Consider the following 16,203-nt stretch of genomic DNA (forward strand, 5'->3'; position numbering starts at 1 on the left):
TAATCATAACATGTAGGGTCTCTGATTTTCTGCGGACAGAAACCCTTAAAAGAAAACAAAACAATAAAGGCAAGCTGTACTCAAGAGTCCACCAGTTTTGAAGAAATAAATGTTGTACATATCTAGAGACAAATACATTTCATGTGGACTGAGCGGACACGTAAAGGTGTATTGATAACAGGATATGAACCAATTACCATACTTACCTACGCAGTCAGCGGAGAGGAACCAGGGAAAAATTGTTATTCGTAGCACTACAAGAATTATTTGCTAAGAAAATTGGTTAAGAAGATTTTATTAGGACGAGGAAATAAAAGTTCTATGGAGAAATTCAATAATTAAAAATAAAATATACAATTTATTTACAATATAAATTACAAAAGAGCACATTGAATAATCTCAACCTGTTCTTGACTTTGTAGATAGCCCCTCCTTAATAATTCCTGAGGCTTTCATCTTCAATATAAATAAATAAAAATAGATGCGTTTTAGTGACATTTATTATATGCATATAAATTCAAAAGAAAAATAAATAAATAATAGAACGTTGACGAGACAAATCTGTTTAAGAGCGAGATGATGATATGAAGACAGAAATAGTGCACAATGAAACAATACCACAAAAACAACCTGGAAAAAAAAATAGCAAATGTGATGATTTGTTGTTTTTCTTGCTGTTTCTGTAAATGTATCTGCTCTCCGAGTTCTTCCTCTTCTTAATCTTCACATTTCATTTTTGGATTTATTTCATAATTTTTTTTTCATCTTCCTAATTCATCAACTAAGAGGTAACCTCCCTTTCTTAATAGACTATTAGACCCCATCCTTTAACTGTAGAGAATCCGGTTTGGTCCTTTAAAATTCTTCTTCTATTAAATATATAAACAATACCAATAATCGATTGGAACAACGTACTGAGTTAAAAAAAATATTCTTAGCCTTTTTTTTACCGAGGATTTTTGTTTTTTTTCAGTAAAAAATATAAAAGACTGGTTTAAAAACAATATAATCAGACTGCAGCCAAAATTGGTGTGCTTGACTTGCAGTCTACCATAGTCCTTGAGCTATCAGTAAAAATGAGTCCAAACTTATCAACAAACTCGAGGGTATCTCCTATCGATCCGAAAGCTAGTTCCTTCGTCAGCAAATCGACAGGCACCGCTGGTCGATAACTAAACAATTAGGGATCTCCAATTAAATCACATCTCTCACTAATGTATTAACAATTAATTCTAAATACTAAAGTTGAAAAATATCACCCCTTGGCCATGAGAACAATTTATTTTTTAATTTATAAATAAAAAAGAATCGTTAACTGTTTAAAACCAAATCCTTATGTATTCGACACAGACAAGGTGATAAGAGCCATAATCATATATCATTATCATGAACTGTAATCGATTGGGCATCAATATGACGGATATGTTCTTCTAGAAGCTTAATATCTCATATACTATAACTAGTAAACAAGGTTGATTTCTTCTCTCTTTAAATAAACAAACTCTTGTGAGCAGTGGAATGTGCGATGAGAATTTGTTCTGCGTAGAGCTTCAACCAGTTGAAAATCTTCCTTTCCTGTCATCTATAAGTAGAACATCTTCAAGCGATAATCAATTTAAAAGTAGAATATTTTCTAACATATGTGTTATTGTTTTGATTCTTCATCTTCTTATATTAACATTTATTCTAATTCTGTGTTGAAAAAATCACTTAATTTAATTCCATTGTGTAGTACTATGTTTAATAATCTTCTTCCTCTTCTTTTTACGATATTCCTTATGTAAGATTTTCATTTAATGTAGATGATGTAGTAACTTTTATAGCAAACAGAATATTTCAGAATTCAAACCACAAAGCAGATAGGAACACAGACAGAATAAAACCAACAAGTCAGAATAAGGAACAAAAGACATCAGTTACGAAAAGAGGTTTTTCAACAGTTAACTTTTAAAATGTCTAATATGAGAAAAATCAATCATGGCCAAGAAATGATGGAAATTAAATCTAACACACATTTATGAAAACAGGAAAATGGAAACAAACCAAAATATATTTTGTTTATATCTTGTAGCACATGTTTGAGGCTTTCAATTGATGCTTTAAAGTAATGATAATTTCACGATACTATTCTCAATACAAATCATCCCAGTTGATATAATCATCCTGATGAGAAGAGAACAATAGTAATAATCACTAAAAATCCACTGTACTTTCTGGTATCGGTGTACATAGCAATATTCATGATTTATAAGTCATCTTCGGATTTTAAGTTTTCTATGAGAAGAATGAATTAGAAATATGATAGGCACATACAACCAAAAAAGAATTTTGTAGCTTTGAAGGATTACTATTAATCATTCTACTCCCATCTCGGATAATTTTTCGATTCAAAAACTATAAAGAGATTATAGATCGAACTGGAATAGTAAATAATTGATAACTATGTATTAAAAGGTAATTATATCTTAGCTTCATACAACTAAAACAGGTTTTCACAAGTTAAGACACTTCAAACCAAAATTGGCTTAAAATTATTTGACTGTTATAAAAACTGGGAGCCTCAAACATGTCATTCTCACCTTCAATGCTGGAAATGCAATCTCTTCTTTTCCTGAAACTCATATTATCAAATACAACCAATATAAAAAAATAAAATAAAAGATAATTCCCTGTTGTTGTCTTCAAATAAGATAAAATTTGCAATGAAATACTGAAGATGTGTATTTATGAATGTAATAAATATACATTTTTTTATATAGCTGTGGTAGTCATGAAAAACTAGCTTCTTCCACAATCTTTCTCTATTTTTTTAATTCTTTAAATTTATCAATTAAAAGGCTCATAATTCACAGTGTAAACTTATTTTTATCGTGACTGTCACAGACGTATACTAGGGGGAAAAAGTAGCCACCTTTCCCATTTGATTTAATGGCCTTATTTAGAATGACTGTCAAGTATTCTACATCTCAATGCTCCAGTAAAACCATGAAATAAGCTTTAAAGACAAAATAAATAAAATAATAGCTAAACTTAACCAGAATTGCTTTGAGCAGTAAGGGTTGGATTGCTCAGAGGGAATATTTTAAAATACTCCTAATAAATTTATTAAAAATGTGGAAAGATTAATGCAACATCAAATATGAATCATAACAACACAAGAGGAGGAAATCAATATTCATATTTTCAATTATATTTTTACACCGAAAAATAAATTTATACTACAAATTATGTTTCTTATGATCTCTAATGTTTATTGAATAATAATTAGAAGATATTTGTTAATTAAAAACAAAAGGTGACTAATTTTTCTCCTTACTTCAGTATTTAATTATACATTCATATATACACACTCTTACACATACCTAAAAAAATTTTAAATCTGTTTTTTAAAAATATTCAAGCATAAATTTTAAACAAAAAGAAGGTATAACAGAAATTCCAGACCTAGTAACACAGGTCAATCCCTCAGCATCTATCTCAGTAAATCTCTCAGCAATTAAAAAATAAATCAGGTTTTTATGTCATAGAATTGCAATCAGAAAACAAGCTCCCTGTGTTAAAAGGCATTGTTTATAAAATAAATTTTGTATACTCTTTCAAGTATATGTTATCTTTTTTCAGTGCCTTAAATAAATTTCAATAATACAAAACATAATTTAATTGAGTAACTTCATGTTTTAAACGGAGGAAATGAGAATAAATAAATTTCAATTCACCAAAAACTAAGCAATGATAATAATGCAATTACCCAAAAAGAACTCGTTTTTAAAAAAAATGTTATTTACTGGCATGAAATTAAAAATATAAATGAAGTATTCTACTAAAATACTATCAACAATATAAAATTAATCTTATTAAAAGAAAAATATATTAATATATAAAGAAATTAAATAATTCATATCACAAATCTGTAAAATTTTTCACCTATAGTAACCATCACAAAAAGTAGGTGAGCATTTCCACTATATCCCAACATATAACAGGAGCCATACCAGTTTAATCTTTAAATTGTAACATTGGGACGATAGACAGTTCTCCTGTTCGGCTCAGTTGTAGAGATAGGATATTGAAAGGAAATCACTAATATTTCTTTTTTCAAATAAAAATTTTATATATATATTTCTGATTTTTCATATTTTCAAATATGTTTTTAAGTCAACTATCAAGTTGACAAACAACTCTTGTTGTGATTCAGAAATTGGAAGATCTTCATTGATAAAACATTTAATGTTAGTTAAGCTTTACTTTCGACCAAATTATTTAATTCATAAAAACAATATAAAATTTCATGCCGTTTTTCAATTTCGGGCACTTTTTAAATATTGCTCGATTTAACTATCTTAAGTCTCCTCTTCCTGTTTTAAGCAAATATTTTATAAGTGATATAGGACCTTCGCTCCCAAGGGATCTTAGTGGGTCAGGATGGAAGGATAACTTTTTTTTTATGTGATCACCTCTTGTGAGATTATGACATGCCAAACATCGACCAACCTACTCAATATGATTGTCTGTTTGAAAAGTCAGATAAGTAAGGCAACCACGGAGGGCGGGAGAGGAGGGTTTCATTAATTATATACACCCTTATTAAGGGGTCAGTTATAAATTAACGAAAATGTACTATTTATAAGCGAAACAATATTTTTGTTAATATTATTATCCAATATTTCACATAATGTTCAATTTATTAATTAATTTAAGGAAATTTAATGTATGTATCTAAATTTTTTTTTTCTATTTGTTTCATTACAACCGAACTAATATTACTATTAATGAGTTAAAGTAATCTTTATTTCATAATGAAAAACTGTAAAACAGCAGATATAGAATTTCTAATCTTTCATCGCTGAATGAATCAAGTTAGATTGTAGAGCAAATAGGCAACATCAAATTTATTAGGCCAACCTTTATTTGGTGATGGCTACTATAGGCTATCTTTCTCTCAATTAAAAAAATTAATAAATAAATAAACAATAATTATTTGTAAAAGAATTCTGACTAGATTATTAACTATAACATAACTACTTACTGAATCACAATAAACATAGATCACAGATCGTTGACTTTTTAGTTTTAAAGTACTCTTCTTTTTAAAAGATTTAGAATAATAAGTGACTTACAAATCATTTCTTAACAAAAAAAAAAAAAAACTCAACATCATCACAAATCATTTCTTAACAAAAAAAAAAAAAAACTCAACATCATCACAAATCATTTCTTAACAAAAAAAAAAACTCAACAGCTCATATCTCGAAACATAAACCAAATAAAAATTAAAATTGATTATCAGTAAATCATTAGGCAATTTGATCTTTACTTAATTCATCGATTTTTACAACCCTCCCCCCACAATAATTCATCAAAACATAAATTAAAATTGACAGTTTATGAATCATTTGTTTTCAAGAGGGGTAATTATTAAACTGTTTTTAACATAATGCTAATTACAAAAGTAAGGAAAAAAAGGAAAAAGTTATTGAAGCCTAAATGCACAACTCTGTATTGAATTCATCAACTATTACGAGAAATAAAAAATCAATAAATTATAATGGTCTTTTAATCGAATTAAAATACCATTTTCTGTTCTAGTAGTAGATGTAATCAACTTACAAGAATATATGGCTGGTAATAGGGAAAACTTATTTAATTTATATGAAAAACAGTTTAAAGATTTAAAACCTCATCTGAATAATAATAATAATGTAATAACCAATGTTATATTCAGTTACAGTGATCATCAGTAAACTAATAAAGGAAAGGACACTAAATGAAAATATGCACAGCAGTGTAATAAAAATAAAAATAAATGCACCAAATAAATAAGAAGAATGATACTGTATAAGATTTTAAATTGTTTTGTCTTGAGCTAGAAAGAAATAAGAGTTGCTGAGTCTTTCACAAATCCAGTTAAATTTGTCTTGCTTTACTAATCCTCCCCTTTGACCTAATGATATAATAAAATTTATTTATTGATATAACAAAAATTATTAAATCTATTTATTATTAATACAGTTAAACTTCTCAAAACAGACACTCCTTTGTAATGAAATACCTGCTAAACAAACTATCTTATTAAGGTCCTCGACATCAAGGTACAAATTTAATGCATTTGCTCCCATCCACTCCGCACCAGGACACCAATTTTATTAATTCATTTAAATTAAAATTATTTTCACTCCTCCCAAACATATACATCTCAAAATATATTAATGAAAGTAAAAACAAACTTTTAAGATATCTATAATCCAACAATTAAATAAAAAATTGGCCCTTAGTTCATCCATGGCGCCTTGCTGCAATGCTATAGTACTAATTTGGTAAAATATTGATTTGGTAAAGTAGTCATAGGTTACCCCAGAATGATCAAGGAAATTCGACATACTGTCCACAAATTTTCAAATTTATGTTTTACTACCAATGTATGTGCTCTACAAAACAATGGTCGAGACAAAATGTTCCAAGAAGGAAGATTTTTTTTGTATAAAATTGTATTTTTTTTTTTTTTTAGACTTATCACAACTTAATTTAACCCCTTCAAAGCAGACAACTCTGTATAACAGATAAAATCATCTTACTCGCGGGTGTCCGGTATATTTCAGTTCCACTGAACTAGATTCAATGCACCTCATTTCTCTTTCTATTAAAAAATTAAGAGTTTCTCAGTTTTTCCCAAATACTAGCCATATAATTATATAGAATTAGTTAATGGATAAAAAAAAGTTATAGCAACTATCCTTACACAGTTACCCTGCAATGTTTAACGAGATAAGAAGTTTTGTTATGACTCACGCTTTAATAATGACTTTGAGAGCCTTCAGCCTCTCCCTGGCTAAGAACCAGTCAATGAGGTATGGAGACATACGAGGTGCCGTAAGGTAAAGTTTAAACAGCCTAGAATGGAGGCCGCTGGTCCAGGCTTTTGCCATCTTCAGCCCATGGCTTATACAGTCATCAGCCTTATCTTCTTCACGTAATGAATTGACTAATGTTGAAAGATCTAAAATAAAAAAATATTTCATTTAGCAACAAATATATATAACAATAATATTATAATTTAATAGACAAATAATGTTTTTTTAAGAAACAGAGATCAGAAAAGGAAGTTATACAATAAAAACAAATTAAAAAATTTTTATTGACTATAAAAGATACTTTAATATTTTCTCTACAAAATATAGTAATAGTTCAAACTTTATTTAGCAAAATATATTTAATTATAATCTTAGAAAAGTAAAATTAAAACAAATAACTTTGACTATTTTATTTTATTTTTCAATATAAAATCTACCACCACACTGACCCTAACTTTTTTTTTTGTTTTCCGCTCAAGTTCAATATTTGTATTAAACTATTTATCTTCTGGTTAGGATTTTAATTGTTAACCTTTTTTTAAACAACATAATTTAAATTAGTACTTTCATGGATACTTTATTACATAGAAACTTGGATTCTATATTTTCATCGATAATTTTATTTTGAGGTATGAACGTGATTAACAAGTTGGAAATGGTAGCTTGTTAGAAAAAAAAAATTTCACAAATATGAAAAATTCAAGCAGCACTTAACTTACTAATTTTAATACTAGAATTAAATATGGTAAGTCATAAAGTAATGTACTGTTTGTGCTTCCTTACCTAAAAACTCGTTTGTGAAAATATAATATAGAATTCGATAGGCAACAAATTCACCCCTATTTTTAGAACTTGCCGTGTGCAATTGGCATAACTGAGATTGACATTGATTGAATTCTGCATGATCGCCTTTTTCAAGAGCAATACGGGCATGTGTTTCGTACACTTCGATAGTGAATTCGTCTCTAATACCTTGTACCTGAAAATAGGGCATTAATTACTAGATAGTAAATAAATAAGTTTATAATTGAAATAAAGTAGCTAAAAGTTTTTAAACATATTTTAAATAATTATATTTGTTAGAAAATAAAATTTTTAAGGCCACTCACAGTAAGATCTTGCCGAATAGATTTCAGCTGTTCACAGGTATAATGGTAATCTGATTCTTTAGCCCACTTCTCTTTGACCAAAGACAATGCCTTAGCCAAAATCTAAAAGCAAATATTTGATTAGAATATTAACTAATAGATTAACACTTAAAAAATTGTTATTAATACTGAACAGGAAAATAGAGAAATCATTCAATAACCCATAAAAATAAGTCGAGATTTTCAAACTTCAGAAATCTGAAGCAGAACCTACAACTAATATACTAATATTAACTAACGTTGGAAAATAAATAGTTGTAAACTATTTTTATTTCTCCTTTGACCGCAACCCTGACCATCTCCCTATATATAATATACTAATACTTCTTGATTATTGAACATTAGCAATCATTATAATTAACAGCAAAAAGGGTAAACAGAACTTAAAAAATTATACACAAATAACAAATCAATCAAAGATTCAACCTCATACTGTTAATACAAAATAGTAAATAATAATGTTTATAAATGAAATTTAGTAACTGAAAGAAGTTTGTGAGGAATTTAACAATATAAAAACTAATTTAACTAATCATTACCTGAGGTGGCCTGACTTGGGATGCATCTGGGGCAGATGTTAACCGAAGGTATTGCTTCTCAATATCCGTAGATGTACCCACAATATGAAGGTCCTCTTCCCAATCATGAACTCCATTGTTGCTTCCGGCAGTCCCACCATTAGCACTATTCACTACACTAGCAACGTTCGGTATCATATATTGGGAATTAGGCTTCGAATCAATGACATATAAGGGAGGCGATGAGCCGGATGTAACAAGCCCATTTTTATTGCGATTGGCATTGTCGCACGAAAACCTTGCTGCCCTTTTATCAAGAACTTCTTTCCTGATAGGACCACCTACTCCTCCTCCGATGCTTCCATATTCTTTGTACAAATGCGCCTTTTCTGATCTGGAAAGTAGGAACATTTAAATAAAAATATAATTTTCACAAATAGAACAATATAACCTAGTGATCAAGAAATTCAAACCATGTACACACAAATAAATATGGTGAAGAAATAACCGCCCAAGATTACTCTTTTAGATAAATCTTACTTCACCTTTAGTTCTCTTCAAATTGAATTAATATATTTTTTACAACTTGGGATAGTCATTCTAGAACACTTAATCTTTACCCTCAAACAGCCTTGATCCACACCAATAAAAACAAAATGGGATATGCTAATATCGAGTTGCGAGGAACAGCAAGGGGTGATGTGACACAGTCTCACAGAAAAGCCATGGAAGGTTTTTCTTTAAATTTTTGGATTCTGCATTATTTCAAAAATAGATAACTTTGAATTTTTAAGGCATTTAATTTTTTTTTTTATTACAAAGGTCGAGTCCCATTCAGAGATTACCTATGAACTTTCTCAGTGCTTTATATTTTTCCTTGGAATTCCTGATTTTTCTAGAATGAACAAATTCCTTTTACTTGTTTTCCAGGTCACGGAATCAGATATTTGTGTGGACTTTGATATACTTACAAAAAAGGACTTCACAAGGCCAACTTAACAAACATTAAGCAAGTCACAGTCACTATTTACCGAAACAGCAAACAAGGTCTCAGTAAATTTAACTTCAGAGTTAAATTTATCTTGACACCAGTTTAATCAGAAACTGACATCTAGTCCACAGAATTAATTAAAAGGATCACTACCGACATACATATAAAACAGATGCAGTGGAAAGGTTGGATTTGTGGTTTTGCTTTAAATTATCAAATTTTAAAACATTAAAAATTATCTCTGATAACTTACTTTTTATTGGAATGCCTTTTATTGTTCCAAGACTGCGATGACCTTTTGTCCCTTGATGACCTCTTATTGTTAGAGCTGCTATTATCATCACTATCGCTTGATGTAGAACTGCTACTATCACTGGAACAATAATAAAAATCATAGCCAAAACTTTAAAAGTGTAGATCTACTGGTATCTAATTAGATTTATAATTAAATGATCTATCAACTGTGATAATAATTTAATAAAACATTTCCTTAATTTTTTAACCTATACAATTGAAATTAAATAGCTTTGTTATTGTTAGATTTAATAAAGATAATTACAAAATATTGAGATAATTTAGAGAAAATTTTTTGCAATTTTAAAAAACAAAAAATATTTATTTATCCTAAAAAATCAGAAAATATTTCCTTAAATATGAAAATCGCACTCGCAGGACAAATCAAGACTTTTTTTTTGGACATGGATTGGATTAATCAACGATTTTCTTTAGTAAAGCTCAACAGATTGCAGTTGAACCTGTTTTATTTAACTTACCTGGAGTAACTTCTTTTGAATGATGGCCTATAAGATGACCTCTTGTGTGGCCTGTTTATCTCTTGGTTATTCATTTGTTGTGGTTGATCTTGATTCTTTTGAGGAGGTCCAAGCCGAGAAGACATTTTATTCAATTTATCTTTTAAATTCATTCCAAGAGTTAAACCCCCAGCTGGTTTGGAATCACTGTCCAACCTGGAGACGAAATTAAAGAAAATTGGCTTAATAATATGAGAAAACAAATTAAAACTAAGAGAAACAATTTATGAAGGTATCATAAAGATAAGTTAAGAATTCTCCTCACAACGGTAATGGTTCTTCTGCCCAGTTCTTTGTCCAAAGAGTACCGTCACTTGTGGCTCTGAGTATCTTTCCCTTAAGGATCACACCAACCCGATCCATATCAACTTGCAATACACATTTAGCATAGCATCTATTTACATAATCTCTAAAACAATAAAAAATTAAAGATTAAAAAGGTAGGAGCAGATTGTTACACAATAATCTACAGTCGGACCTCTACATTTTGAACTAAATTCATTGAAATTCACAATATTTTGAATTACTTTTTGAAGATCTTAAAATTATTTTAAGAAAATTCTTTCAGTGTAAATTGGAAAAAAAAAAATTAGATTGCATTAAAAAAATTAAATTTGTCTGTATGTAAATGAAAGGTTTTACCTCTGAACTTGAACTCACTACTTTGAAAATAGTTAATATGTTACGCTCAATCAATTTAAATACTTTTTTTTTTACATTGAGAAACAAGTTTGCTAAGTAGAAGTTCGACTACTTATAAAATATGTAACATTTACCTCAGAGATGGAGGCCAATCGTCAACATATCTGATGCCTGGAGGATGCTGTGTCATCAGACCAACACCAAGAGGAGTAGGGACAGGCTGCTGGGGCGGTGGAGGAGGACAGACTGGAGGTGGAGGTGGTGGGGGAGGAGGAGGAGGACTGGCAGGTAGTGGAGGGGTCTCAGGCTCATCATCGTCCTCTGCCATCTGCTGCTGCAATTGTTGTTGAAGCTGCTGTTGCTGTTGCTGTTGTTGAAGTTGCTGCTGCTGCTGCTTCTTCTTCTTCTTGTTTCTTTTCTTGCTACTTGCAGTCTGTTGACCAGGACGAGGACCTAATGGATTTGCCTGTGATAATTGAGGTCTTGGTCTCTGAGCATTCATATTAAATCGAATTGGGCCAACTCCTCCACTCGCAGCAACTCCAAGGCCAACTCCTGTTGTACCTCCACTAGGAGCTGTATTACTTGTGTTGGTAGGGGGAGCTGTAATAACAATAATAAAATAATTAATTACACAAAAATCTAGAAAGTACTAATATAGTAGAACCCCATTGAACCAGCAGTAAAAAATTAAATAAAGATTCACTGAAGGTAATAACATTGCTAACTTTCAAATTTTATTTATTTATCAAAGATTTATTTTCACAAAAAATCTTGCCCTGATAACTTAGGGATTAATGAGGTAAGAAATTAATGAAGATTGATAGGATATCAAATGGTAAATATGTCTTAAACCTTGGTAGAAGTAACTTCCAATAGAGAACAAAAAAAAAAATTAGTGTTACATTCGGTAAAATAAAAAAAATCTTATAACTAGTATTTAAAAATTGAACATCATTTCTACTCTTAAGTTAAATCATTTACAATCATGAGAGATAGTTGACCGTGAATGACTTATACGAAGATAGTTGCAGGGTGCGATCAAATTATAACCATATATCAAATATAAATCATTGTATATTAATATACAATCGTATATACAAATTGATCTATGTTTGTACATATAATATATATTGTATATACAAATATAAATCATTGTATATTAAATATAAATCATTTACATTAAGAACTTTTAATTTAAAAGTTAAAACTAATTTGGTCAACTAAATTAAACTTCAGCCCACATTAATTTACACATGACAGATTAATTTTTCCAATTAATTTTAGCATTACCTAACGTGGAAGTTAAATACATACTAGGTAATTTCTTTCTGTTATATCCTCCAGATTAACTGGTAATGTTTCAATCCCAAAAAGAACGGATAGCATAAAGTATTTGTAGTAAATACAAAATTAAGCTATAATTTAATTTTATTCGATGTGATTCATCAGAACAATATAACAAAAATCTAATAGAGACAATAACTGTTAACAGTTTCATATATGAAAAATAAGTGTTATCCACATTAGTTGAATGCAGGAAAAATGAATTTTTTAATTGCAAAGTTTGACAATCCATAAAAAATCAGTGTACTTAAATTAGTAAGTTATCAGTTATCATGTTGTCATTAGTTCATGTGTTGATTGTTGAGTTTAATTATTTGTGGGCATCACCTGTTTTCCCCTCTTTCACATGAACAGGGATGGTTTTAACGAATTTTTAACAGGTACAGAACCAGTTTTATCTTTCCACATTTCATAACATAAAAATATATTGTTTTTCTTTATCAGGATTTAACCAACAATAACTCAATTTAAAAAATAAGTGGTGAGATTGCCTAAATTTTCCTTCACAATCTTCTAATTTCTTATACCCATTTCAAACAAGATTTTTTTTATTTTAAATTATTACAAGTATTTCTTCAAACCGGCATAAGGGTAATAAAGAAATATATTAAATTTCTAAAAATATTGAGAAATTACTCCAATAACATCATTTAATATGATAAATTATGCCTTACAGAGCAAATACACTGTAAAATAAAAAAACTGCCATTGATTATTATTTAATGGAAATTTTAGTAGCATGGCAGTTATTTATTCAAGAAAAACACATAACAAATTAAATACAAAACCAATTAATGTATAACCTGAAATATAAAAATATTTCAATTTATCAAAAAAAATAATACATTATTCTGTAATAATACAACAGGAAGTACAACAAAACACAGTCAGTACTTATAATAATACAGTTTCAGGATTATCCTGCAGCCTTGGTATAATAAATGGAATATGGCAGGGTGCAGTCAAATTAAACTCAAATAGTAATATTATGTACTATTTTTATAAATGGAAATAATAACAATAATAATAATAATAAAATAGTACTTAATTACTATTTGAGTTTAATTTGACTGGACCCAGACTGGATACACACGGAAAATCAACAATCTTCCAGAATATTTCACTATTGCTTGACAATAACTAAAGCATCATCATAAATTAAAACATTTTTCAAAAACGACAAAATGCTGTATTATTTAATTATATATATCCAACAGAAAATTTGATAACCCTATTATAACCAATGTGTGTTATGTGCTTGAAAGTAACACATATGAATCACTTAATGTACAGGAATATAATTTGTAAAATAATAACTAAAAATAGAAACTAAGCATCAGCATAAAAGACATGCTAAAAATAATCAACAATATTTGGTTTGATTAACTATGATAACAGAAAAATTTTATAAGGGAGTATTTACAAGTCATTCTAGTAGATATTTCTCTTAAGATATAAAAAATATTACCAGCGTTATCTTCAATTCTAGTAATGACATTATTTTTTTTCCACTGAGAAGGTTCGAGTACAATACAATTACTATTTCCAGGGGGATAATTTGATTTGTTGTAACTATGATCGCCCATACATTGTCTATTATCAAAAAATCTTGTTGGGGAATAAGACTCTTTTTTCTCATCTAAAGCAAACATGAACAATTACAAAGAAAGTTACGCTGTAAGAGATGTTTAAGTATGTAACAAGTTTAAATTATTCTAATGAATAAGGAAAGAGATAGTGTAAAATATCTACACTTGTCCCAATGGTACCTGGGCAGAAACAGGAACTTCAGAATGATCTGCAGAAGACAATCTTGGAAATATACCTACAGTTATTGGTTTATAGTTCATAAGCACTCACATAGTTTATAAATTATATGCTGCAATTTTCCAGAAGAGACAAAGAAAATGACATATCAAGACAAAACGAAATGCCAAGGGATGGTGGTAAACCACATGGTTCATTAAAATAGCTCAGTCATAGATTTTATGAACAATGTTACATAGGTACTGCTTTCACAACCACATTCTACAAATAAGCTTTAAATGTCCTTATTAATAATATTTTTATTTTATTATATTTTTGGCTGAGGAACTTTAAAGTACATCACATGCAAGCAAATTTATTCATTTATTTTATAAATCTGGATGCAAGATGGTCCAGGTGATGGTCAGTAAAGGTGCTAACATAGTAAAAACTATTAGTAACCATGTTTTACCCCACTATTAACGACTTCATCATGACTGAATCCGGGTGGTTTCACCCGGAACCATCTTTCTACAGCGTATTACATACTGTCAACTATTAATATTCCAATATTTATTTTATAATTTTTAGTTACTTCAATATTTTAATTTCAAAACAAATGAAAGGTGCAGGGAGGGGCACGGGTACCCTTAAAGATTTAAAATTTAAAGCTATCAGTGCCATCTATTAGAGCTCATAACTTTCTATTTAACTATTCTTTCATTTGATAAAATTAACAGGGTCCTTAATTAAAAAATTGATACAGCATAAAATGAGACTGATCGTTTTTCACCTGTGGTTTACAAATGTATTTGGCAATATTATCACAAGATTAAACTTTCATTTTTGCAGATATTAAGCATTTATTAGATTAGATAGGTTTTTTTTTTAATATATATTTCAAGGGCTGGTTGGTTCAAACGAGTTCATTTCTGAACCACTACTGCAGCTCTCATAGATAATTTATTTGTGTACTCCTCAATTTTCCATTTTTTCTACACCCATCCTCAACTCCTTTGTAATATGCCATCAGAAAAGTCAATTTATATTCTGATTGTTTATTTCGTCATTTATCTGTTAATATATGTCAATAGAAGGTGAGAATTCATTCCCATTTTACCATCTTTATTGAATTGAACAGATGTTGATACAGTGAGCATCCTTATTTGTATTACAGAAAACAAAGGTACTTGACATGGTTCAAGCAATATTTGAAAGATAAAAGTAGTCCGTATTCATAAACCTAATACTGCATATTTCAATTGGTATCAAACCATAGATAAAATTTCTTTTTTTATATTAATTTGGCTATAATCTTTAACACATAAAGGGATAATATTTTAAGTATTGATATTATATACTAAATTTAATTATCCATCACACCAACAGTTTATATCATGGAAACAAATGATAATTTAAAAAGTTAATAAAAACATAAATATAATAGTAGAGTAAAATTTTTCAAGACAGATTAAGATGATGGACAATTTGTTTAAAATAAATATAGCAGTATATAGATATATAATCAACGCATTACTCTTGTCAATGCCGCTCTATAGAAGGAAAAGAATTACCAGAGTTATCTTCAATTCTAGAAATATTATCTGTTTTCCACTGAGAAGGTTCGAGAACAATACAATTACTATTTCCAGGGGGATAATCTGAGTTGTTAAAACAATGGTCCGCCATATGTTGTCTATTATCAAAAAATCTTGATGGAGAATAAGATTCTTTTTTCTCATCTAAAGCAAACATGTACAGTCAAAAAGAAAATGTTTATCTATGCTATAATATACTTGTAAGATATGTTTAAAGTAGATGCTAAGTAGATATTAAAGTTTAAATTTTTAATGAATAAAATTAGATCTTACTTTTCAAATAAGATCACTAAAAAATAAAATATTAAAAGTTAAAAATCTAGAACAGAGTTAAGTAGCCAAGATATCTCATTCAGCCATTCAAATAAATAAAAGTTTTTAACTCAAAACCTAAGAATATCTAGTTATATCGGACAACTGTTGTAATAATAATGTTAGAATTATTATTTTCTAGTTTAGTAAAGAAACAATTTAATGTATCAGCATTGCTATGTTGAAAAAAAAAGAGCTAGGCAATATTCCAGTCCAAAATATTATAATTTATACCAAAAAT

General features: G+C 28.9%; 1 protein-coding gene across 6 annotated transcripts in view; it reads right to left on the bottom strand.

Moving 5' to 3' along the window:
• Window positions 1–338: 338 nt before the first annotated feature.
• The window catches only part of LOC106685908 (leukocyte receptor cluster member 8 homolog), a 21,820-nt gene continuing 5,955 nt past the window's right edge, over window positions 339–16,203 (bottom strand). For 3 of the 6 annotated variants that reach the window (XM_014428898.3, XM_014428901.3, XM_014428900.2), the window contains 11 exons: window positions 15,627–15,794; window positions 13,775–13,945; window positions 11,094–11,562; window positions 10,583–10,726; window positions 10,279–10,473; window positions 9,759–9,878; window positions 8,536–8,908; window positions 7,958–8,059; window positions 7,632–7,827; window positions 6,787–6,994; window positions 339–1,172 (listed from right to left, as the gene is read on the bottom strand). In XM_014428898.3, the coding sequence (XP_014284384.1) occupies window positions 1,010–1,172; window positions 6,787–6,994; window positions 7,632–7,827; window positions 7,958–8,059; window positions 8,536–8,908; window positions 9,759–9,878; window positions 10,279–10,473; window positions 10,583–10,726; window positions 11,094–11,562; window positions 13,775–13,945; window positions 15,627–15,794 (2,309 nt within the window). In that variant the 3' untranslated portion in view covers window positions 339–1,009. The remainder of the gene's footprint in view (window positions 1,173–6,786; window positions 6,995–7,631; window positions 7,828–7,957; window positions 8,060–8,535; window positions 8,909–9,758; window positions 9,879–10,278; window positions 10,474–10,582; window positions 10,727–11,093; window positions 11,563–13,774; window positions 13,946–15,626; window positions 15,795–16,203) is intronic. The other 3 variants (XM_014428903.3, XM_067046391.1, XM_014428899.3) reach the window with 2 other exon arrangements.

This window comes from Halyomorpha halys, unplaced genomic scaffold (genome assembly GCF_000696795.3).
Source record: "Halyomorpha halys isolate HHAL.00 unplaced genomic scaffold, Hhal_1.1 Scaffold755.1, whole genome shotgun sequence".
Classification (NCBI taxonomy): domain Eukaryota; kingdom Metazoa; phylum Arthropoda; class Insecta; order Hemiptera; family Pentatomidae; genus Halyomorpha; species Halyomorpha halys.